We start from the raw sequence: 26100 nt of genomic DNA, 5'->3' as shown, positions 1-26100 counted from the left end.
CTACAAGACAATTCCTAAAGATCTCAATTAATCACTCTTCCCTTCAGGGAAATGTGCATCTGCCCCCTGAAGTAACCTCTTGTCCATTAATGTCAGGCTTGGTCAAGTGACACATTTTGGTAAATGGATTCTAAGTGGAAGTGACATTGACACATTGCAGTAGGAGCTTCAAGAGCCATAGCAAAACTCTGCCAAGTATTTTCTTCTCTAAGCCATGAAGAACTGCAGGCCATGCATTCATACTTTGGTCTTACGTGAAAAGATCACGTTCCACAGAGTGGATCCAGATCTGCTGCTTGTATCCACAGCCAGATGAACCTTAGTTTGTTAGTCACTGACACATGGGTTATTTGCTGCCACAAAATACTCTAGTGGAAGCTAATAAAAATTGCACTGGGCAATGTCCTGGGATGCTTGCTGTTCACTGATTCATCTCCCGCATGACAGTGTGAATTTTCATCATGGAGCCAGCAGGAGATAATTCCATCATGCTCAGTTGGTTGCCAGTCCATGACTCCACCACCCTCTGTTCCATCATTTTAAAGATTAGATAGTTCATTTTAGGATGCAAGAGACTGATTACTTGAGTAAGAACTAATATTTGTATTTAAAAAATAAAACTATAGTTATAGGTGAATATACTGTAGCAAATTTGGAAAAGAGAAAATGTAAAAATGGCATAAAATGAAAACATAGTTTTCTCATCCAAATATGTAGTTTTTAAGAATACTTCTGCCAGCTGCCAGATGGTGGTAGCCCAGGCCTGTATTCCCAGAAGCTTGGGAGGCAGAGGAAGGAGGATTGCAATTTCAAAGCCATCCTCAGTAACTTATCAAGGCTGTAAGCAATTTAACAAGAATCTGTCTCAAAATAAAATATTTTAAAAAAAGGGCTGGGGATGTTGCTCTGTGGTTCAGTGCCCCCAGGTTCAATCTCTGGTAACAACAAAAAAAGAATATATCTTCCAACTTTTTTTGCATGTTTATACGAAACTTAAACACATCCACATATACCACATACATTTTAATGTAATGCTTTTTTAGCTTTACATTTTATTTTTATGAATATCTGTGCCTAATTAGTGCCTAAATTAGTATTTTTGTGAATGTTTGATTTGTTTATTATACCTGAGCATATCATTTTGTTTAAATTGTCTACTAAGATTATAAAAATTAACAATACATGCATGTAAGTAACATTTTTAATTTGAAATCTTGGATAATATCTGTACTTCTCAATAGCTAAAGATATTATTTAACTAGATGAGACTAAAATATGCCCTGTGTTCTGTCAGAGGAAATGTTTTCTCATCACAGGATAGTTCAAGGTCAGTTGTGGAAAATGTATTCCACAAAAGCCCTAGAAATGGAAGAAAGTACTCCTGTCTCCTGGTGTAGAATTTAGGACTGTCTGCTCTGTGTCTTTATTCTTTTATTCTGATTTCTTTTTCTTCCCCTTCCCTCATACTTATCTGACTTAAAGAGTGGGGAGAAAGTGAAAAACAGTGCTGGCAATGGGTATATAGACCATAATATTCCCAAATGAACATAATAATTTTTGTTAGAACATAATAAGAACCAGACAAACCAGTCCATAACCGGCCAACCAGAGACAAAGTCTCCCTTGAATCCCTAACCCAACTCAACAAGCCCCTGTCCAAGTTGACATGGACAATCCCTTCCTCTTGAGCAGGCTACAGGCTCACCTAATCACCTTCTCAGGATCTCCTACTGAAGCTCAAATCATTCCTCAGCCTTTCCCTGTCTCCCTTTGAGATCCCACACAGAAAAACAACCCAGGGCACTTGAGGTGGGATGTGGTGGTCTTTGACAAGCAGACTTGCCATTGTCTGCATCTACTGTTTTCAGGCACTGGTCCTGTACTGGGGTCCCTTATAACCCACTTTGTTTACCTCTAGGTGATGGATTAAATGATGGTCAGTGGCATTCTGTGTCCTTATCTGCTAATGGGAATCATTTGAGCCTGAAGGTGGACAATGATGCATCCTCTGCTGCCCATTCCCGGCGTGGGCAGATTCATTCTGCTAATACCTATTATTTTGGGGGTAAGTAAAAGGCACAGGCTATATTAATCAAACCGTCTTTGTGTCTTCCACATTCCAAGGTGACTGGTATTGCTAAATGAAAACTGATATTTTAGAATGATTTTTCTCTTTCAGTGATAGTTGGGAATTTTGATGGACAAAGACAATAAATTGTGGCCTAAAATGCAAGTCTACTCATTGATCTTATTTAAATGTGCACTAATGTTATTGATTTTAAATAGAGCTTTCTCTTGGGAGTTGTTCTCAACTACAGCTGCACATAGCAATCTACTGGAAAGCTTCAAAAATGCTGGTGCAGGGCTGGGTCATGCCACAGTGGTAGAGCACTTGCCTAGCATGTGTGAGGCACTGGGTTCCATTCTCAGCACCACATATAAATAAATAAAATAATAGGTCCATCGACAACTTAAAAAAACCATGCTAGTGCTGAGTTAACTAATCTTGTGTCCTGAGCCACAGGTTTTTTAAATGCCCTTCAGGTGATTTTAATGTGAAGACAATGTGGAGCATCCTTGTTGTCTATTTCTAACTCTTATCACAAGGAATTTCCCTAATCCCCAAAGGCTGTTACAACCTTTTGTTTTGATTTCATTTGTCAACATTATTACTGCATAGTTGCTTTATTCTGACTGCTGGCTCCTCCTCTCCCTGGAATGTTTCTTCAGCTACACCTGAAAGCTTGCTGGAGATGCTGACTCTCTGCCCCTCACCTTCTACATAATGATCTGCATGTGACCAAGATCCCAGGTGGTCTTCAGTACTTTAGAGTTTAAGAAGCCATCTATATGGAAGGGCACTATTATGTACAATAGAGCAAGATATTGTCTATTAATTTTTCTACTCTTGTTTAGCAATGCATTTTACCAAGACAACACCAGGCTATATCCTCTGGGCTCCAGTAAATGGAGCATTTGCTTGCTGAATGGGTCTTCGATTTAGTTCATCCAGGATCCCTTCAGCCAGCAAGAGAGTGCCTCTGAGGGTAATGAATCTCTATCCCTGGGGTAGTCAAGTGAAAAATTTTTGCCACTAGATGCTTGGACCTGTCAATAGTAAGAGTTATTTCTAACCTTGGCTTAATGCCTTTCTTGATATTATTCCTATTTTGCATTTTATAGTTGTTCCTTTCTAAAATAAGGTTGAAATCATGATGGAGATAGCTTTCCAGCCCAAAAAGAAAATATAAAACCCTCTCTAAGAATTGACAATGGAAACACAAACCATGAATCCAGTTGTTTAATCTTTCAAGTTTCCTAAAGCAACCATGACTGCAAGAGGTAAAATAGTGTCAACACCTTTAAACATTGGACTGTGTACTTTTCTTGTTTGCTAAATATGGTACATTTCTGATCCTGAGAGGGTTTTACGAGATGTTTGCTATTTATGAAAGATTTTATAGCTCTGCAGAGAAACAAATTCCTTCAATACCAAAATGAGAATGTATATAAAAACTATAATTTAAAGGGTAAAAGATTCTGAAACACTAAAAGGGATAGGAAACAAAATCCTTGCTGTATTGTTTAATGATACAAAATAAAGTACACTGGAGAAAAATGCTTTCAGATCACAGAATCATCTTTCATATTTTAACACATATTCAGAATATGCAATGCACAGAGCCATGAGCATAAGTACTTTCCATAAATATTTACACACTGATGTGATAGGAATTGTTACTGGGAAATAGACCACATTCATACATTTATACAGCATTACTAATATTTCTTAAAAGCCTATAGAATGCAACATTATAGTATTTTTGAAGCTTCTCTTTCTTCCTTCAAACTCATCTCCCAGGGAGTTATTATCTTGCACTTCGTAGGTTTATCATCTATGTAAATAATTTAAAGTAGTATTTTATTTTGTGCTGGCCCACTTTTAACTTAATACATAGGGTAAGACTGTGCATTCTTCCATGACTTCCTTTTATTCTTCTTCATTACTTTCTGAGATCCAGCCATGTATATGTGAATTGGCAAACTTAATTAATTTTTACTGCTGCGTGGTTTTCAATGAATATTTTATCATAGTTTACATATCTGTCTCTTTTTACTATTGATACATGTTTTGATTGTGCCCATATTTATTATTTTTTAAAAAATTGTTAATAATTCTTGTACAGTTGCTAAGAATCATCTTACCAGTGATTTTAAAAATTTTCTTTATGTACCATATTATGGTGCTCAAATGTAGAGTTAGTTCAGTGAAGCAGAAGTGACATACTGCAGTTTAAGTGACATGTACTGGTTGTTAAGTTGCATTCATTAGAACTCACATAAGTTATGCACACAAACCCAGCTTTTGGTTCCACCAATATATTCGACGGGACCCTAGAGATCTGGAGTTAAAACAGGCCTTTCTTGTGCATTTTGATAAAATTTTATTGTTAGACACAAAAAGTTTCTTGCTAATATAGTTTCCAATGAGAAACTATTTCCCTAAGATGAGCGAAATTACAGATTATAAACATCCTAACAGGGAGGGGAGCTTGATAACTTTTCTTCATTATGACTTAACAATTTTTCTGTTATAATTGTATATTGGCACTTAGTTGCAAAAATATTTTCAGAATTTGCGATCCCAGCACTTTATTCCTAAGAAATGTATAAATATAGAGTGACCTCTTCATGCATGGCTGTAAATAACCAGCTAATTCCCACAGTACAATTTTAGACACTAATTCAGACTTAGTCCTCTATAGATATTATGCCAATGTAAATGTATCTTTTTTTCCTGAAGAAAGAATATGTAATATTTAACAAACTGAAGTACTGCTTTCATCAGGTAAAAACACACATGCAAATAAATACTCAAACATATCAGTTTGCTCATTTTTTTAGATAAAAAGGTATCTATTATTTGTACTCCCAGGAAACCCAGTAGAGAAAATGTAGGATGAATAGACATGGAGTTCTGGCTTTTAGTAGATATATTGTACTCAGAACTTTAATGCATAGGTGTTCCAGGTTTGTTCTGGGGCCACTCAGCTTCATCTTGAGAGGAACTCCACCCTGACAACCCCAGAATTAGAATTATTTTAGGCAATCACAAGAGTAGTTGGTGTCAGTGTTTCTGTTCATTTAATTCTCTTTTTAATTAGTGTCCATTGGCGCCAGAATATGTGTGACACTGAACAAGGAAATTTACTTCACCCAGTTCACACACTGTCACAACAACTGGGCTAATAAAGTGTTCCTGGATCCACTAAGTGGAAGTCAGTTAATGACATTGATTCTTCAAAGAAATCAATATCTTGTGATCTGAGACACTCTACACCAGTTCTCTTCCCCTTTATTTCCTAATGTAAGCTTAACTCCTTATTCCCAATTATGTTATAGCTATAGTCAACCAAATTTTGTGATAGTACTCCACTCTAAAAGCATATATGTGTGCCTTGCTATTATAGTTAGGGTGACAATAAATTTATTGTCCAAACCAGGACACTTTAGAGAATGAGAGGGATGATATGAGTAATTAAGAAAGGACAGCAACATAAACCAAGACCTTCTATGTTATCTGCTATATTTTGGTCTGGATGTCTCAGTATGCAGCTTTCTTCTTGTGAGAGAGATTCACCTACTCAACAGTGTTTTAGTCAACTTTGTGTTGCTGTGACTAAAAGACCTTGCCAGAATAACTTAAAGGAGGAAAAGTTTTATTCTGGCTCATGGTTTCAGAGGTTCAGTCATGGTCAACTGACTCCATACCTTTGGACCCAAGTTGAGGCAGAACCTCATAGTAGAAGGCTATGACAGAGGAAAGCAGCTCACAGTAGTCAGGAAACAGAGAGCTGTACTTACTAGGGACAAAATATAAACCCCAAAGGCATGCCCCCGGTGACCTACTTCCTCTAACCAACATCCTACCTGCCTACAGTTACCACCTAATTAGTCCATATTAGTGGATGAATCCATTAATTAGGTTGTAACTCTCTATCATTTCACTTATGAACATTCTTATATTGTCTCACACATGAGTGTTTGGGGCCACCTCATATCAAAAACATAACAAATGGCAGTATTTTTTATTTCTCACATTAGAACTCTGATTTAATCATCTTTTTCCCAGCCTAAGGATGTGTGTGTGTGTGTGTGTGTGTGTGTGTGTGTGTGTGTGTGAAGTGTTCTTCAAATAGCTATTTCACCATAGCATATTGTACTTTTGGTGCCTGCTCTTTAGGGTGACTAAAAGTTAAAATTCCCTGCTACAGGATCTTTGTACTATTAATTAACAGATTTTTTACCACAGAGTTGGGAATACTAAATTATGTTCAAAGGTGCCAAAGCCACCATATGTGAAACATGAGGGGACCACTTTGTAACAAAGTCTCACTCTGCTGACCTCTTTCTGGTACCGTGGCATAAAGTATCAGGTACTCTTGTGTTCCTCACAGGTACTTAATCATGATGATGCTCCTCAATAGTGAAAGATACATTTTATTATTTGTACAGTAAGCATCCACTTCCCTATTTACACCTTTAATTTCAAATGAGGTCCCTAATGAAGAAACCTCCATCATTTTACCTTTTGTATGGACTTGGGAGAAACCTTCTGCATGAACAAATGGAACATTCCTGGCTTTTGCTGGCTTTGAATCTCAATTTCCCTTCCTTTTCTACTTCTCTCTCTGTTGTGACTAGTGAGCCATGTACCTAGTGTCTTGACCTTCTTCTTCTTTAAAATTCTACATTAAGAAATGTTTATTGTAATTATTGGACTTGGTTTAATTTTATTCCTAAAAGAAAAATATACCACATTTTATTTTGGAATAAATTTTGATCTAGATAAAAGGGAAATTAGCAGAAAAGAAATACTAGTGATTCTTTTTTATTAATTTGATTTGTTACATATGTCAACATAATACATTATAATTCATATTACACATATAAAGCACAATTTTTCATATCTCTTGTTGTACACAAAGTAGAGTCACATTCTTCTTGTCTTCTTACATGTACTTAGGGTAACAATGACCATCACATTCCACCATCTTTCTTACCCCCATGCTCCCTCCCTTCCCTTTTCCCCTTTTCCCTATTTAGTGTTCATTTAATCCTCCCATCCATCTTCTCCCCCCACCCCAGCATATTATGGATCAGCATCCTTAAATCAGAGGAATCATTCAGCATTTGGTTTTGGGAGATTGGCTAATTTCACTTAGCATCATATTCTCCAGCTTCATCCATTTACCTGCAAAAGCCAAGATTTTATTCTCTTTTAATGCTGAATAATGTTAGTGATTATGCAAAAATATTTGACTTAATATTGCCATTGCCTATGAAGTTCCCATCAAAATTCCAAAGATGTTCTTCATAGAAATAGAAAAAGCAGCAATGAAATTCATCTGAAAAAAATAAGAGTCCCAGAATAGCCAAAACAATCCTCAGTAAGAAAAGTAAGGCAGGAGGCATCACAATATCAGACCCTTAAATTATACTTCAGAGCTACAGTAACAAAAATGACATGGTATTGGCACCAAAAGAGATATAAACACCAATGGTACAGAATAGAAGATACAGAGACAAACCCACATAAATACAATTATCTCATACTACACAAGGACTCCAAAAACATAAACTGGAGAAAAGTTAGCCTCTTCAACAAATGGTGTTGGGAAAACTGGACATCCATATGTAACAAAATGAAATTAGGTCCCTATCTCTCACCATACACAAAACTCAAAGTGGATCAAGGACCTAGGCATTATACCAGAGACCATGTGCCTTTTAGAAGAAAAAGTAGAAAAAGAAAAATTCTCCATCATGTCATCTTAGAAAGTGACTTCCTCAACAAGATTCCTAAAAGTGCAAGAAGTAAAATCAAGAATCAATAAATGGGATGGAATTATATTAAAAAGCTTCTTCATAGCAAAAGAAACAACCAAGAATGTGAGGAGAGAACCTACAGAATGGGAGAAAATCTTTGCTACTTGCATCTTAGAGTTAATCTCCAGGATATATAAATAATTCCAAAAACTTAGCTCCAAAAACAAACAAGAAACCACACAAATAACCTAAAAAATAAATGGGCAAATGAACTGAACAGACACTTCTCAAAAGTGGTACAAAATGGCTAACAAATATATGAAAAACTGTCCAATATCTCTAGCAATTAGATAAATACATATTAAAATTACTGACATAATCTCACTCGAGTCAAAATGTCAGTCATCAAGATTACAAAAAACAATAAAAGTTGGCAAGGATGTGGGGAAACAGTACACTCATAAATTGCTTGCTAGTGGCACTGCAAATTGGTGCTACCACTCTGGAAAGTAGAATGGAGATTACTCAAAAAACTTGGAATGGAACCACCATTTGACCCCAGTTAAATCATCGTACTACAGTGACAAAGATACATCAATGTTTATAGCAGCTCAATTCATAATAGTTAAGCTGTGGAACCAACCTGGGCATATATATACTCCATTGGTATATACACACAATGGAGTATTACTTATCCATAAAGAAGAATGACTATGACATTAGCAAGGAAGTGGATAGATCTGGAAACTATCATGCTACATGAAATAAGCCTGTTCCAAGAAGCTAAACGCCAGATGTTTTCTCTGATATGTGGAAGCTAACCCAAATAAGGGAAGAGGGGAAAAATAGAAATTCAGTTGATTATACAAAGGAGAATGAAGGAAAGGGGATAGGGATAAGAAAAGGACAGACAGCAAAAGAATCCAAAACATTTTTCCTTTTTCTTTACATTAATAACCGTAGTCAATCCCAGCATCATGTACATCCATAAGAATGGGGAACTAATTAGAATAAGATATATTCCATCCTTTATATTTATATCAAAATTAATTCTACTATCTGTATAACTAAAAATAAGCAATAAAGAAATGTTTCTATTACTTCTCCTAATGCTCCTAATAAGTTACTCTAAGTAGAAGACACCTCTATACTGATATATCAAGTTTCTTCCAAATGCATCCAACCCTTCAGAAATTCTTTTACAAATTAAAATAAATTCATTGAAAAAAATAAAGTAAATGCATTGGCACATAAAATAAGCATAAAGAAAGGCTCTGGAGTTTAGTGAATATTTTTGATATAACATTAAATTTGAAATATCAAAGTTTTTTTTTGATGTTAATTTAAGATTACATGTTGCCTGTCAATTGTTTTAAACCAGATACAGGTCTTGACTTGTTTTCAATTATATTTGTCAAGATGCACAGCATTTTTGAAAGTCTCAGCCACTGTGAGAAAAGTGAAAATCAACTATGTGCATTTTATGAAAATCCTTAGGTAGAAAGCCAGCACATATTGTGCTGGAGTAAGAAGAGGCTGAATTTTAATATCCTGTTCTTTGAAAATGCATCAGTGATCTGAAGACAAAAGAACAAATAGAAAGAAAAAAATACCTGTGTATAGTGGTTAAAATCTTTACTTCATAAAATGATTTGCCCAACTTGATTTTAAAGGTCAAATAGTGATTGCAGACAGGGTGGCTCTGCTGGGCAATGGGTTCTCGGGGTACCCACTGGGGGCCGGGTCACTCCCATGGGGACTCCTAGGCCAGACCTGGCTTCTCCAGGCAGCGCCTGGCACTCTGAAAAACTCTAGCAATTCTTGGTGGATGAGTTGGAGTCATCATTCAAGGCTTGCTTTATTCCTCTTGTGAGTCAGGATTATGTCAGTGGCACCATCAGGAAGCAACTTGAACTGGTGTTGTCTAGTGTATCCATAAATTTCTGGATATCGTGAGACAGACAGGATGTTTTTTCCCCATATAAAAGATTGCAGTTTTTTATTTTCTAGAAACTAGAGCAAGTAATCACAGAGGATGTCTCAAAACTAAGGAATGAATTGCAGCTGAAAGACACAGTGGTGCAGAAGCCCTTCACAGAGCTAAGGCACGGACTATAGCAGGTGCTGGAGGACATCTATGTGTGACACAAAAAGCCCCCTCTTGGCTCCTTGGTCTACCTAGAGCAGGTGACTGGCAGTATCTCTGTGCTCCAGGTACCCAACGCACCCTGTGTGGATGTCTCTTTGTGTGAGCAAATGTCCCTCTGTGTGGGCATGGCATTTTAGAAGACTGCCAAAGAATGAGTTGGTGTCAGTTTTGTTTCCACCTAAAAATTTCCCCTATTTTTATGAACTGTTAATTACTTGAGTACTTTATAAAACGCCTATAACTTGGTGAAAAAAATATTATGCGGAGCCACTCCAGAAAGCACTCTAAGTTCAAATTTCAAATCAAAAGAGAGCCTTATTTACCTGACCAGGGACTGTCATGCACAGTAGAGACTCAAGCTCTGTGAGAGGAAAGCAGCCTCCTGATCCATCCAAGGAGAATATAAACACAAAACCATAACTCAGTGGCTTGCTTATGTAAGCTAGCCAAATGCAGAAATTAAAATATTAATAAGTGGGCCTTTGGGCTCCAGGCAGTACTGGAATTTTCTAGTCAGCAAGCAAGTGGAAAAAAGAATCTTTTAAAAAAGCATTAGCTTTGCAGTTCAGTTGACCACAGTCCCAGGTTCAAGCAGGTGCTAGACAGTCACATCCTGAATTTGGGCAGGGGTTGGTGGGGTGGCAATCTCAAAGTCATGTAGACTCACAAGAGTATTCAAACCAAGGATGTAGCTCACCATGACCACCACTGCATCCTGAGTAGGGTACAATTTGTGGGGTACAAGGTACAGAAAAACACATTTTTAAATAAGAAAACAGCTTTAGATTCTATTTCCTAAAAATGGGTTCATGCAGTTCTCTCTTCATAGTAACAGTAACAAAGAAACTAAGATGGAATTTCTATAGTTACTTTTTTTTTTTTTTTTTACTAAAATGACTACAGTGACCCTATTCCCATAATCCCAACAAGCGGGAATTATTGCAAGTGACTAATGAGTCTCTACAAGAGCAATTGTTTTACACAGTACTAGTAACTTATTTGATACCTACTTAAAACTACAGTTATCTTATGGCCTACACACACATTTTCACCTGTCATTTTACTAATATCTATAAACCCTATGTTTTTTATCCTATGCAAGGCTATAAAATCAAGTTGCTATGTTAATCTCACCTTATCTATATTAACCTACTTGCTTATATTTATTTATAACTATACTGACACACTGACTTATCCTCTGATATAAATCCTATGTTTTACAGTTACATGATTTTTCTACTATTACTTAGGCTTATTCCTGATGAATTTATGTCTTACTATTGCTTATCTATGTTATCTTACCTAATTCATGTAGTCTTTATGTCTGTTACTTATTGATTATCTATTCTATCTTGCCTTATACCTGTAACCTATATCTATGATTTATTGATTATATTGATCAGTTTACTCCATAACACTAAATGAGGGGTTGTAGCAAAGTTTAGAGTATTAGTGTGATGACATAATTTTTTTTAAAGAGAGAGAGCGACAGAGAGAGAGAGAGAGAGAATTTTTTAACATTTATTTTTTAGTTTTTCGGCGGACACAACATCTTTGTATGTGGTGCTGAGGATCGAACCCGGGCCGCACGCATGCCAGACGAGTGCGCTACCACTTGAGTCACATCCCCAGCCCCACATAATTTCTTAAGGCTTCTTGCTTGTTTTATAAAAAGTTTCCATTATTATGTCTTGATCTTTTTGTCTCCAGCTTTTAGTTTGTTATGTTCAGAGGGGAAAAAATATCAAAGTAGTCTGAGAATCAGGGAAGGAGTTTGATTGTAGGCCTTTTTTGATAGAATAATATGTAAATTTGCTGTTTCAAGACTTTGTATCAAGAAGAGCAGTTATTATGGTTTAGATGTGTTGTTCCCTAAAAGCTCATGTTAAGACAATGCAAGAAAGTTCAGAGGAGAAATGATTGGGTTATAAGGGTCTTAACCCAATCAGTAAATTAATCCCCTGATAGGGATTAATTGAATGGTAACTGAAATGTTAGGATGTGACTGGAGGAGGTGAGAATTGGGGCATGGTTTGGGAGTATATATTTGTATCTGGCCAGTGGAGTCACTCATTTTTTACTTTGTAATCATCATGTGAGCCACTTCCCTCTGTCACACTTTTCCACCATGATGTTGTCTTAACTTAAGCCCCAAGGAATGGAGCCAGCCTTCTATGGACTAAAGCCTCTGAAACTGTGAACCCTCAAATAAACTTTTTCTCCTCTACACTTGTTCTGATTGGATCATTTAGTCACAGCAGTTGAAAAGCTGACTAAAACAGCAATCTAATGTAATGTTTGTAAGGATTCCAGAGCATTATAGAGTGCACACTATAGAGTGCACATATTCTATAAATGGGTCACAAAAGGGTTAAAATATGCTAAGTTAGTTTCGTAGTGTTATAGTAGATCCTTAATTTGATGCTTCTTTTTATTTTAGTAAATTTATGTTTTGTGTGGTGTTTACTGCTTTTGAAGGGAGCTGTATTAGGACATGATATGCTGGATGCCTGGTAGTAATGAACCAGTGTGAATAACAAAGCAGACCCTGTCTCCCTAGCATGACAGCTGAGACACCAGTGAAGCACCAGGGGTCAAAGCTCACTCTGATTCTTATACTTTTGAGTTTTGTTTTGTTTGCTTGTGTTGTTGTTTTAATTTTTGGAGAAGAGACAGTTTACATGAAGGAATATTCTTGCCCATGGATTTGATGCCAGGTATCTAGAGCCTTGGGATTCCGGGTGACCTGCATAGTGATCCTCAGCTATGTGACCTCTACAGAGTGCATGGGGTGTCTCCACTGGGGAAGGTACTTTGCCCTTTCATTGAAGGAAGTGTTCCTTTTTCTGTTTTATACATCTCTTATTAGACTGCATCCCTTTACAAACACTCTGCTTTCTTTTGAATAGTAGATCTGTGGGTCAATGGCTTGGTTCATTTTGTTCTCTCCAGCCTTGAAGATTCTTCCCCAACATGTGCAGACATCCACTCATGTTCCTGGTCTGGCCTAGATACCATCTGATTTATGAAGGTTCCAAATACCCTTCCCATTTCATCCCAGGGCACAGGAATTTTTATTCCTCCCATTGTCCTTCCTTTTTTCTCCCTTATGGGTTAGTGAATCCTATCTGATTCTGTACCCCTTGCTACATTGTATGCCCATAGAAATTGGGAATTATTCCCTTGAAGATATAAGACCATATATTTTATATGATGCTTTGTTCTCACTTCAAGTATAATACTTTTTACTCATTTTGTTCCAGTGCTTTGTGGATGATATTTGGCATGTGGACCTATAACCTATAATTTCCTTCCTAAAACCAGCTGATTCCCTCAGTTAGAACGTATAGGTTAAGTGGGGTGCATGTAGGTTACAGTGGGGTGCGGTGGTGCATGCCTGTTTTCCCAGTGGCTCCAGAGGCTGAGGCAGGAGGATCACAATTTTAAAGCCAGCCTCAGCAATTTAAGCAAGGCCTTAAGCAACTCAGTGAGACCCTATCTCTAAATAAAAAAAGGGCTGGGAATGTGGCTCAGTGGTTAAGTGCTCCTGGGTTCAATTCCAGGTACCCCCACCCCCCCAAAAAAAATAGGTTAAAGCTTTCAAGTTATTTTTACTCACATTATAAGGATTTAACCTTGTCATCTTATGCTAATTGGAAGCTCTGATTGGCAGCTTTAAATTTCTTGATTAAAAATCTAAGTTTGGGGCAGTCTTTGAATGATAAAGGAGATTTTGGTAAAAAGATTGGAAACTATTCTACTTGGTGCTTAGTGAAAATATTTTGAATTATTGTATATGCAGGTTATTGTCATTTCTTTTTAAAATATATTTTTAGTTGTAGATAGATACATTATCTTTATTATACTTATTTACTTTTATGTGGTGCTGAGGATCTAACCCAGTGCCTCACATGTGCTAGGCAAGTACTCCCCAACACCCAGCCCTGTCATTTCTTTACATTAATTCACAAGTTACCTGTCAAATAACAAATTTTTCAATTGAAAAAGTAAACTAGTCTTAAAAATAAGGTTATAAATATCAGCATTAGAACTCTTTAATATTAAATCATTGGAAAACATGTAGCAAAAAAGATGATAATTAATATTAACATATCTACAAAGTTTAAAAACAGTTCTGAAATAATAAAAATGAAACATAATTTTTTAAAGCAAAGAATAAATAAATGTTCTCCACTATTTTATTACTGTTTTCAATTATACTTCTCATAAAATTTATAATTTTTAGGGTTTACAGCAGTCTTTTTTAAATGCTGTATAATTTTCACATTTGCATATGAAAATTAAGTATTGGATTCAATAAGTGCTTTGAAATTTTATTTTTCTTTGTTCTAGATTGGGCTCCCCAGAAAGTTGACTCTGTGGGAGATTCTTACACAGGTGGCTTAGTGGGGAGAATTAATTTGGAACAACCCTTGGAAAGTTGAGAGAGCTACTGGAGGTGGATGGGGGACAAAGCTGAGCTGCAGTAATGCTGTTACAACAGAACACTCAGAAGACTTCAGGGAGACTCAGCAGCAATGCTTCTTGGGGATGTCCCAGCTGAGCCAAGGAGTTCGGTCACCGTATCTCTCCACTGCATCATTGGATGCTGGGTAGCCCCTAAGAGGGCTGTCACTAGAAGCTTGTAGGATCCCTTAAGACCCTGGGGAGGGCCCACCTCAGTCCTGAAAAGGCACTATGAGTGGAGGACTGGGCTGTATTGTGCAGTGTTCACTTTCTCAAAGAGTTACCTATTACAAAAACTCTTTGCAGGTACTGCATCCTCTTTCCTTTTCTTTTACTTCCCTCTTTTTCATTGCTTATCTTGCAGTATGCAAATCTAAAAACCTGAGACTGTTTGAGAAGGGAAACTGAATAGAGGGTGAGAAAATACTCAAGTGCTTGCTGTCTGCATATGGGCTGAAGGATATGCTGTGGACTCTTCTTGCTTTAATTTGGATTTCAAAGAGATGTCCTTGCTCTGCATTGTTATAAGATCATTGTCATTGTTTTAATCAGCTTTTTACTGTTGTTACCAAAAGACCTGACAAGAACTATTTCAGAGGAGGAAAAGTATATTTTGGTTCCAGACCATTGATGACATTGATGACTCAGTGGGGCTGGAGTGAAGCGAAACATCATGGCAGAAAGATGTGGCAGAGGAAAGCAGCTGGGGACATGCCACCTGGAAGCAGAGAGAGAGAGAAACTGCCTTCACCACAGACAAAATATGTATGCCCCCTGGAAAAAATAAGCATGCCCCCTGGAACCATGTCCTCCAGCTATACCCTACCAATTTACAGTCAACGTGAAGTTAATCCATATTAGAGGATTAATTTAGATTAAGACTTTTATAACCCAATATTAGGGGATCAACATTAGATTAACATTAACATTTTATAACCCATATTAGAGGATTAACATTAGATTAAGACTTTTATAACCCAATCATTATAACTCTAAATATTCTTGCATTGTCTCACATGAGCTTCTGAGGGACACCTAATATCAAAACCATAACATTCATCTAGAGAAATCAAGGTGTGAGATAAAACTACTATATAGGAAATGCAGTTCGTAACTTAAAGAAAACTGATTAATGGTGGAGATGGCAGGACTTGTAAAATTTAATTATTAATATTGCCCTTTTTAAATGGACTATTATAGATGCTAATTTTTCTCTTCTTTGCAGTGCCATATCATTGTAAAAACACTTGTTAATTTTTGTTCATTAATGTTCAAAAATAATGTTGAAAGATGTTTGATTACAGTGCCTCATTCAAAAGAGATGGGAGAAGTTAGATTTATATGACCAATTATTATAAAATATTAAAATATGTGTATGTATATATGTGCAAATACACATTAGAGTAGATATTGAACTTAATATTTAGGCAAGTTCAGCATATTTATGTCAATATTCAATTTAAAATTACTTTTCAAACATTTTAAACTTAGCCAGTATTGATATGCCTATAATTTTCTTCTGGTACTACTGTAACATGTCTTTTAGTTTATATGGTCTAGTATTATGCTACAAGTATTGTTTTCTTGTGTTGCTTTGCTTAAATTAAAGGTGCAATAACTATTTGCAGGATTGTACATCTTTTCTTCCTCTTGTCTTCCCGTAAGCTTGACTCTAATGATTATTTTCATGCTCTCTCTTTATTTACAGCTTTTCTTTTTTTTTTTATTGGTTGTTCACAACATTACAAAGCTCTTGACATATCATACTTCGAACAATAGTTTCAAGTGAGTTATGAACTCCCTTTGTTACCCCACTATCATCCTCATATCTGTGACCTTTCCAGGTGTTTTAGGAAGTCTAATCCTCAGGTGCCTGTAAACAAGGGAAGCAACAGTCTTTTTACAATAAATACTGTGAAATAGCTTTGTTACAGTTGTTGATTTTCTCCTGTCTTTGTCTCTGTTTTCAGGCTATCCTGACAATAGCTCTGGCTCTCAATGTGAAAATCCCCTGAGAGGGTTTCAGGGCTGCCTGAAGCTTATCTCCATTGGCGGTACAGTGGTGGATCCCATCTCAGTACAGCAGGGAGAATTGGGAAACTTCAGGGACCTTCAGATAGACTCCTGTGGCATCACAGACAGGTAGGGGCCATCCTAGATCATTACAGCACACCTGTTTCAGTATTTTTTTTTTCTTTCTTTCTTTTAATTAAAAACACAGGCACAACTGTAAAAACACACTTTTTTCATGCCTTTCATGACAGCAGGCTTACCTCTTAAAGATTCCACAACCTTCCACTGGCTAGGGATTGAGTCTTCAACACTTAGACCTTTAGGGAATATTTAAGATCCAAACTGTAACACATTGAAAATAAGAGAACAACATCTTTGGTTTTAAACAGTTGTTCCTTTCAAACAGTGTTGTCTTGGAAGACACACTCATGGATTTTCCTTTCATATACCTGTAAATCACTTAAAGTCTTACAGAGTATTACTGATGCTTGTAATCACTGATGTGAATAAATACTGACAAGTATAGATATTCTTAAAAATTGTCTCATTACAGAGAACAGATTAGACTATTCTAAAAAGATAGTGGATCAGTGAGGGCCAGTAAATCAAAGTCATATGTGGTTAGCTCCCTTTTCTATAGTGAAAATGAGAAGTAAATCTTGTTTCAAGAAAGGTTGATGCTTCAGGAAATTTTAGCAATGTTGTAAGCAAAATAAAGAGATCCCCAGTTGCCCCAGAGCTAAGCACTGCACTAGTTCAATGAAGATGATAAGAAAAGCAAAGGTTTATCACTATAGTATAATAAAATTGTTAAACATTGTAATTTTATTCAAGTTTTCTTCTTTACCGTATTATCTAACTTTTAAATCATTTTGGCTAAAAGGATAAGCTTAGCCATATAGACTAAAATTTTTTTTCCTGTACCAGATATACCCAGTTTAATGCCTTTTCTGAAGCAGGGTATGCAAAAGGTTTATACTGAATACATAAACAAATTCCTTAAATCTTTCCACATCCGTGCCTCTGAACCTCTTGAAATAGCTATGTAAAATACTTTGTACAAGAAGTTTATTCTAAATTTATCACTAATTGAAATTTCATGTCATAGCCAATAAACTTTAAGTCACAATTGCAATTTGGCAATGTGTTCATAAAGACCATATTTCCCTAGTATGTGAAATACTGTCTCAGATTTTTTAAATGCAAATGTTTATGTTGTCATGTTCACAGTTTATTCTTTTATAGTGAAATCAAAGAGACAAATAATTTTAGTCAGAAACCTACAATCCTAATTTTCAGAATATAGTTTTTGGGGGAGTGTGGGAGATGGCAAAGAAACTGCCATCATTCATAAGGAGTAACTGCAGCCAGCTCTGGTGCCCAAGTTTCAGTGTCAGGAGAAGATCTAGACATCAAATCATGGGGTGCTGATTTCCTTTAAGAATCCATGTCACTTACTTTATTAGTCCAAGGATTGCTACAGAGCATGGATTTTATGAAGTACATTTCCTTGTTCAACATATAAATATTCTGGCAATGATGGACAATAATTAAGAAGAGAATTAAATGAACAGAAACAATGACATCTGCTATTGTTGTGATGACATAAAATAACACTGACATTGTTATCTTCAGGACAGAGCTCCTACCCAGGATGACAACTGTCCAGTGGGTTAGAGGTCAAAGGTTGGAAGTCATATTTCACTGGCAATTGCCTAAGTTATCAGTAGAATCACAGGAAGTTGTTTTAGTATAGCCAGAATTACCTTATAAAGTGTGGTGAATTCTCAATATTTGTCTTATGTAAAGAATCTGAGCCAGGCACAGTGATGCACACCTGTAATCCCAGTGGCTCAGGAGGCTGAGGCAGGAGGATCAAAAATTTAAAAGTTAGTGAGGCTCTGAGCAACTTAGACTATGCCTCAAAAAAAAAAAAAATTTAAAAGTTGGGGCTGGGGATGGGGCTCAATGGTTAAGCATTCCTGGGTTTAATACCTGATATTATATATATATATATATATATATATATATGAGGATACATGAGCATATGTGTAAATGTCACCAAAATGGGAAGATTTTTCCATATCACACTTAAAAGTCCTTAGAAGTGTGTAAGTATCTATGTACCTTTCCTTAGAGATTTCTAGAATATTAGATAATCTTCTTTAAGTAAAAATTGAGTTGTTATGAAAATAGCTGAGAGTACTTTGTATGGTAATATAGTCACTAATTGTAAGTTTTTATGGTTCTGATGGTTTAATGTCTAAAAATATGCCCTCATTCTGATAAGAAAAACATTTGTTTTTCTCTTATTCTTTAGGCCATACCTATTAACTACATGTCCAATACTCCATAAAAAAATAGATTAATTTCAAAACAGGACAAAACAAACATTCCCAATCCCAGGCTTTCACCAGCCCTCTGCAAGGCACCAAAACATCTACCCAGACCACTTCTCTGTCTGCCAAAAACATTCATATTTGCTCATATACAGTCATGATTTATTATAATAATGCAGGGGATTTCATAACATATCCATCTGGCAAAGGAATTAATAATTACTGATATATAGACCATTCCTGTCTCAAATGATAAAAAAGATTATGAAAAGATGTTTATAATCTGACAGGAACATAAATACCCTTCCTGAGCCAAATCAGGATGCATCTACATGGAGTGATCTGTCTTCTGGTGGTTCCAAGAGATGCTTTATGGGGAAAATGGCCAGTTGCTTTGGCATGCAAGTGTGTTAACTTTGTGTTAGCTTTCCTATCCACAAAGAGGAAGAAAAAATTATTTGTGCTCATGATATTAGAGATCTTAGTCCATGGTTGGCCAACTCTGTTGCTCTGACCTTCCATCACGGTGGAAGATCAGGGCAGAAGAAAGCTGCTGAGCACATGCTGAGACAGAGTGAGAAGGGAAGGGTCCCAGGATAGATATTGTGCAAGGTCATGTTCCCAGTGACCTACTTCCTCCAGCTAGGTCTCACTCCATTCAATCCATTCAGATTATCAATAGGTTAATCCATTGATGAAAGCAGAGCCCTAATCATTGTCTAAAAGACCCACCTCTGAACCTTGCTGTATTAGGGACCATGCTTCCTATACATGAAATTTTGGGGACATTCCATATTTGAACCATAATAGGCTTCAAGGATGACAGTAGTGGAAATGGGAAATTGTATATTATACCAATTGTGTTTTGGATATTAAGATTTCAATTTCCTCTAACTCTGCTCACAGTGTTTTTTGGGACCATCATTGCCACCTCTTCCCATCTGCATGGTCTCAGGCTGAGTATTCATCTTTTCCATGCCAACTCCAATAGCACATATTGTACATTTTATTTTTAAACAAAAAAATTGAAAATTACTACAAACTTAGAGTTCTTTATTACTTTTTAAAAAATTGTGTCCCAGAACACTTTAAGGTAAAACATAATATTATTTATTCCTTTAACAATAATTTTCAAACTATTAAAAAGTGTGGAATGTACAAAGTTTGAAAATACCAGAAAGGAAAACAATGAACTGTTTTGTTTTTTCAAATTGATGGTAAAGGGGCCTGACTCTGCCCTAGTCAGGCCACCCCCATGGGTTCTGAAGTGCAATGTTTGAGCTAAGAAGTTGTGCCTTGATACAGCTTAGGAATTGACATACCAGGGTCCAGGGACTGCTGTTTGCTTTTGTTAATAATGTTTAATTGAGACACAGCCATACCAGTTCATTTGCATAATGTCTATATTCACTTTCTCCTAATAATTGCAGAGCTGTATGGTTTTGGCAGAGACTATGTGGCCTACAGGCCTATAATATTTAGTATTTTTCCCTTTATAGAAAATTATGCCAATCCATTCTGTAGTAAATAGGATGAAATGGAAGTTGGTGGGGAGTGGGAGGTTCTCTGGCACTATATGGAGAGCTGTCTCATTTCTGTTGGGTCAAGACATGCTGTTCAAGGAAAAGGAAGAGATGCCTGAATGGGGCAGAAGGTAGGTAAGTCAATTCAGTTGGAAGCAGGCAGAGGAAGTAACAGCCTTGTGTCCAAGTCCCCAGTGCTAGGGGGAGTCTGACCCCAGTGTGGATGGCTGGTGTAGAAGTTCTGTGTTGAGGAGATCAGTGGGTGTTGGAGATGGGGCTGCCTCTCCAGTCATGGGCTACATCAGGCTAGAGGTTTGGGTGCTAACTTGAAGGCTTGAATATTCATCTGAGATGCCCTGGGAAATTGCTAAAGGACTTGAAGTTAAGAAGTCACTTATGTGTGTGTGTATAAGCAAGACTCTGAGCATAGAGTCTTGACACATGACCTGGGTGCAGAAAATAGAGAGACAATGTATGATTGGAGGCCAGGAAACCTGGTAAGAAGCTACTGCAATTTCTCTCAAGTGAAAAATAAGGATAAGATAAACTAGGGAACCAGAAAATATGAATGATTTACAAGAGCAGAATCACAAGTTGACTTGCTGCAAGCCTTTGGGGTAATGGCAAGGGAACATGTAGAGAGCTGGTTAAAGGCTAGTGTCATTCAGTAGAATGATGATGTGGAAGAAGCAGGATATTTGGAGGGGCAGGACCCAGAGGTTCAGCTATTAAATCTTGATATAGTGGGAGGACTACAGAAGCAAACAACCTTAAGGTTGAGAAGAGACTGAGACATGTCACCTACAGGAGTTTTCACCTAAAAGCAGAGATGTATTTTTTAGCTTATCATTTGAGAGAAGATGATCCTGCTTCTACTCGGTCATTTGCAAACAAGACCTCTCTCTGCCTGTTCATGAAATGGCTCATTGGTGGTGAACTGAATTTCTCCTCTTAATTATGAGTGTCTTTTCTTCTTAGAATTTTCTGTTGTTAGAACTGAATACCACAGCCTGGGTGTTTTACAAAAAATAGGGGTTTAGCTGAGTGTGGTGGTTCATACCTGTAATTCCAGTGACTCAGGAGGCTGAGGCAGGAGGATCACAAATTCAAGGTCAGCTTCCGCAACTTAGCAAAGCCCAAGCAACTTAGCAAGACCCTGTCTCAAAATTTAAAAATAAATAAATAAAAGAAAAGAATAGAGGTTTATTTAGCTTACTATTCTGGAGGCTTGGATGTCCAAGATGGGACAGTTGCATCTAGTGAGGGACTTCTTGCTGCATCAACACATGGTGAGACAGCAAATGTTTCACCTCTGGTCTTTCTTCCTCTTCTTATAAAGCCATTAATGCCATCATGGTGGACCCACCCTAAGGACATGGTCTAACTGTAATTACCTCCCAAAGCCTCACCTCCAGCTACTCTAACTGTAGCCAACATGTAAATTTAAGGATAAAGTTTCCAACCCATGAACTTTTGGGGGACATGTTCCAACCATAGCAGCTGCTGTGAGCAAGTCTATACACCCTCTCTCACTTCAAGCCCTGTAAATATATGCTGGACATTTAACTGACTGCCAGAATCAGCTCCCCACCAGGCTAAAAACCCTGGTCTCTTAACGGTTTTTGAAACATGAAAGTATTAAGAGGTATCTGAATCCTTGTTTCCCTTTTCTACATCAACTCTGGTTGACATCTTCTTGGAATCTATACATGTTCAGGCCCATGCAGTGTTTGGAGGAGCCATGAGCTACCTTCTCATGGATTCTGTCTATTCTTGGAGCAGACTTATATTTCCTCACTGCTGTGTAAACAGTGCCAGGGAGCTGAGCACACGGCTCCCTATGAACCCCAGATCTTTGGCAGTGAACTATATTCAAGTTAGATAAGATACTCATAGATGTACCTACACACTCTCACAGATGTATTTATGCATACTCATGTGCAGGTACATTCACACAAGGGCACACACAGGCACACACTCAAGCACACTTACACACACTGGTATACTCTTACAATGGGCACACAGGCACATATAACTTGGGCACACAGGCACATATAACTTGGGCACACTAACATTCCAGCACATGCATGTTCAGGCTCTCACATAGGCACACACCCAATGTGGTGGGGTACACTGACATGTTGGTTTTTTCTCATTGTATCTGACATCTGGTCCTCTCTGTGGACTCACGATCTAGCCAGGAATGTAGAGAGTGGGCTTATGGGAGAAGCCCTCAGGCCTGGAGGAGGCCAGTAATTTCAGCCACTGAAGTAAGAGCTTCAGAGGGCCTGGGGTTGGTGGTAGAGGTAAGCAGGTTGGTCTGCCCCCCAGCCCTGGAGATGAAGAGACATCACTGTTTTCTCCTGTGAAGTGAACCTTCCAACTCTTAACACTGAATCTGGCTTCTTTCCCTTGAAACCTGGAAGGCCTCTTGTCAGTGTTCATGTGTGTCCTCTTATAAGAAATTGGGTTTCATTCTAGTGTCAGTGTCTCAAATGACAAAGCAGGATTAACTTTGACAGAGGTATCCCAAAGTTTCTACTCCTTGGAAGAAGCAGACATCAAGCTCAAGAGGAGAATTGGCAGTTTTGTAACTTTTGCAAACAGTTGAGGCTTTTGTGTTCTGTGCTCATAGTTTAAACTCCATGAGGAAATGAGTTATGGGCCTCATCTGGACCTGGACACCATTCTTCAGAGTCACAGTCTTGTCCTTCACTTTATAGACAAGAGAGTTCACTCCTTCAACCTTTTTCCTCATCCACCATTTTCAGAGTCCTGCTCAGGGATATTTCTGACCCAGCCATAAAAGGTCAGGATGGTGGTATTAAGGTGAGGCACTCTGTTCCTCAGAGGAGACCCATAAAGACCAGGCCTCAGATACAGGATGCCCTCAGCCTCCCCCTTACAGGCTCCCAACACTGGGGCTGAAAAGGAATTGTCATACCAGGTCTGGGAAGTTCACCACCACTTACCACATCTACGCTATGAAGAATGGCCACTCCACCATCCTGGCTAGCAGCACTTTGCTGGTTCTACTGTGGGTCTGCCATCTCAGGAAGCACATAAGTGTTGCAAAGCTAGAGCTGAGGGATATGGAGACCAGAGCTCCTGCCCGAAGCTGTAGCTCTCTAGTTAACATCCTGGGCTTGGCATTGATACCACTTGTATAATCCATATACAAGGAATAATGTCAGAACTCAGAGAACAGCTAAACCAGACTAGAACTAGTTCAGGTTTTTTAATGTTTGGTATGAAATGTCTGGCTTGTGGTATCTCTGCTATATTTTGTTCTGTTTCCTTCCACTGCTATGTAATTGACCTGCTGACTTGTAAGGTATGGGTATCCCATCCTCAGGATTCACTCTGTAAAGTAAGCTGAATAGGCTTTTGTATGAATCTCATAATATAAATGTGACCTTCACTGGTATAAACTGATTATCAGTGTATTCTCAACATCGATCACTTTAAGATTAACAATCTGTTTTGAACACTGTCAGAATTTACAAATAAGCATTATCCCAGTAGACTCTCAAAATCAAATACATTTTTCTTTCTTAAAACAAATTTGCCTGTTTCCTATTTTTATTGACATTGAAGATTTTCCTTTTTTTTTTTTTTTCAAGGAAAACCAAAGATTAGAAGATAATGCTTGGTGACATATACAAGAATTTCAGCATCTGGAAGTATAATTTGTGCAGTGTTAGAGGGGGAAAGAAAGTAAAATAAACAGCTATTCCTTTTTATCTTTTGGGTTTTCTACTTTCCACTTGATGGTGTTTATTTTACTTTTTTTTTTTTTTTTTTTTTGCATTTTTTTAATTTGCAAATTGGTCCCTGGAGCAACAGAGAACATTGGAACAGAATAGGAGCTACCTGCTTTTCTGTGCACTTCCAAGTGCTCACACTTTACTGTGTTGTTATTATTATTTTTTTTAAATATTTTATTAGTTGTTGGTAGGCCTTTATTGATTTTTATGTGGTGCTGAGAATCGAACCCAGTGCCTCACACATGGTAGGAAAGTGCTCTGCCACTGAGCCACAACCCCAGCCCTTATTATTATATTTTTAATGTATTGGGGATTGAATTTAGATCTTGTGCATGCTATGCAAGTTCTCTACCACTTACCTACATCCCTATCCAGCCCTATATTGTCTTCTCATAAGCAAACATTTTACTATTGCTGTGAATCTCTCATTCCTAATACAGTTTTAGGATCTTATCAGTTTTTTGCTTAATTTAATCCTGCTTTGGGATTCTCACCCTTTATATTTTTGTGTGGATGGTCAAGAGGGGAAATTTCTTGACTTTGTATCTTTCTAAAGATGGTTGTTCAATGTTTTAGTTTTAGTTTTCTGTTTTTCCTAAATATCATGATGTGATGAATTTCAGTCTATTTGCTAGCAGTTGTGTGGAAACAATTTGAACAATGAACTGGAGTGAAGAGGGAATAAGAATAAATCATGATCTTATAAACTGCTTCAGATTTGTGAACAAGGCTGTATTTATCTATGCAAATTTTTATATATAAAAATCATGATGGATATCAAAGAATTAAAGCCAATGGACCTTTGGGGAAATGCAAGCAAGTTAGAAAATAACACATGTATCAGATTGTTGTGCTTTTAGGCAAAAAACTTCGTTGTATACATACCAGAAGTATATTTGAGATTTACAAAAGAAACCTGTTCTTTTTGCATTAAATTATTAAATATTGTGTTGTTAAAATGTCTCTTTGGTTAAATTTGGTCACATGCCCAACTTACATTCAAGGTTGGATGGAAAGATCTGCAGTGTCACATCACAAGGGTGTGGAAGGACTAAGGGGAAATGTGTGTCTGTCTATGGTTGTTGCAAGCAATTTATATCCTGATCATGTATGAAATAAATCTTATGTTTTTATAAGAAGCAAACAGTTTTTCTGATAAAAAGCAAAGTGTTGAAAATGTATCTGTCACAAATACATGAGAATCTACTGCACTTATGAACTTGTGGTTGTGTCAGGTGACCTTGAGGACAGACTCCACAGTCTTTGGTCTTGTTGAAATATTTCTGTTGACTATTGTCCTTCATCTTTCCCTGTACATGCACATTTTATTATGACTGAATGTGGGAAACAGCAGTGTGTCTGTCTGTCCTTCTTTAGGTGTTTGCCCAGCTATTGTGAACATGGGGGTGAATGTTCCCAGTCCTGGGATACCTTCTCCTGCGACTGCACTCACACTGGCTACGTGGGAGCCACCTGCCATTCCTGTAAGCCACACAACTCACTGGCTCTCCTTTCTGTTCTTATATCCCGTTCATTCTTTTGTGCATATGTGTTTGTGTCCATGCACCCATGTACCAGAAAACAGGAAGCTATAGTCTTTTACAGACTTGTTTTCAGCTGCTTTATTTTTATCAATTTTATTTCCCATTGATGTTAAAGTAGCCTTAAAAATTCATAGTATCAAGTAGAATAACATAGCAAAAAGGAAAAGAAAAGAACCAGCAAAGGGAAAATAAGTGTAATAAAATAAAATATAGCAGGAGGTTAAAAATAAATAAACTGCACTCAAAACACACAGTGTGAGCTGGGTGTGGTGGGACATGCCTATAATCCCAGCGGCTCAGGAGGCAGAAACAGGAGGATTGTGAGTTCAAAGCCATCCTCATCAACAGCAAGGTGCTAAGCAACTCAATGAGACCCTGTCTCTAAATAAAATACAAAATAGGGCTGGGTATGTGGTTCAGTGGTTGAGTGCCCCTGAATAAAATCTCTGGAACAAAAAAAAAAAAACA

At 37.3% G+C, this 26100-nt stretch overlaps 1 protein-coding gene across 2 annotated transcripts in view; it reads left to right on the top strand.

Moving 5' to 3' along the window:
• Positions 1 to 26100, top strand: part of LOC101975743 (contactin-associated protein-like 3) — a 203046-nt gene that overhangs the window by 111278 nt on the left and 65668 nt on the right. For both annotated transcript variants that reach the window (XM_078030403.1, XM_021719995.3), the window contains exons 9-11: positions 1919 to 2065; positions 16417 to 16588; positions 25466 to 25572. In XM_078030403.1, the coding sequence (XP_077886529.1) occupies positions 1919 to 2065; positions 16417 to 16588; positions 25466 to 25572 (426 nt within the window). The remainder of the gene's footprint in view (positions 1 to 1918; positions 2066 to 16416; positions 16589 to 25465; positions 25573 to 26100) is intronic.

The sequence above is a fragment of the Ictidomys tridecemlineatus genome, chromosome 13 (genome assembly GCF_052094955.1).
Source record: "Ictidomys tridecemlineatus isolate mIctTri1 chromosome 13, mIctTri1.hap1, whole genome shotgun sequence".
Taxonomy (NCBI): Eukaryota; Metazoa; Chordata; class Mammalia; order Rodentia; family Sciuridae; genus Ictidomys; species Ictidomys tridecemlineatus.
Note: the sequence above shows the minus strand (reverse complement) of the source record. Positions and strands in the feature narration are given on the sequence as shown.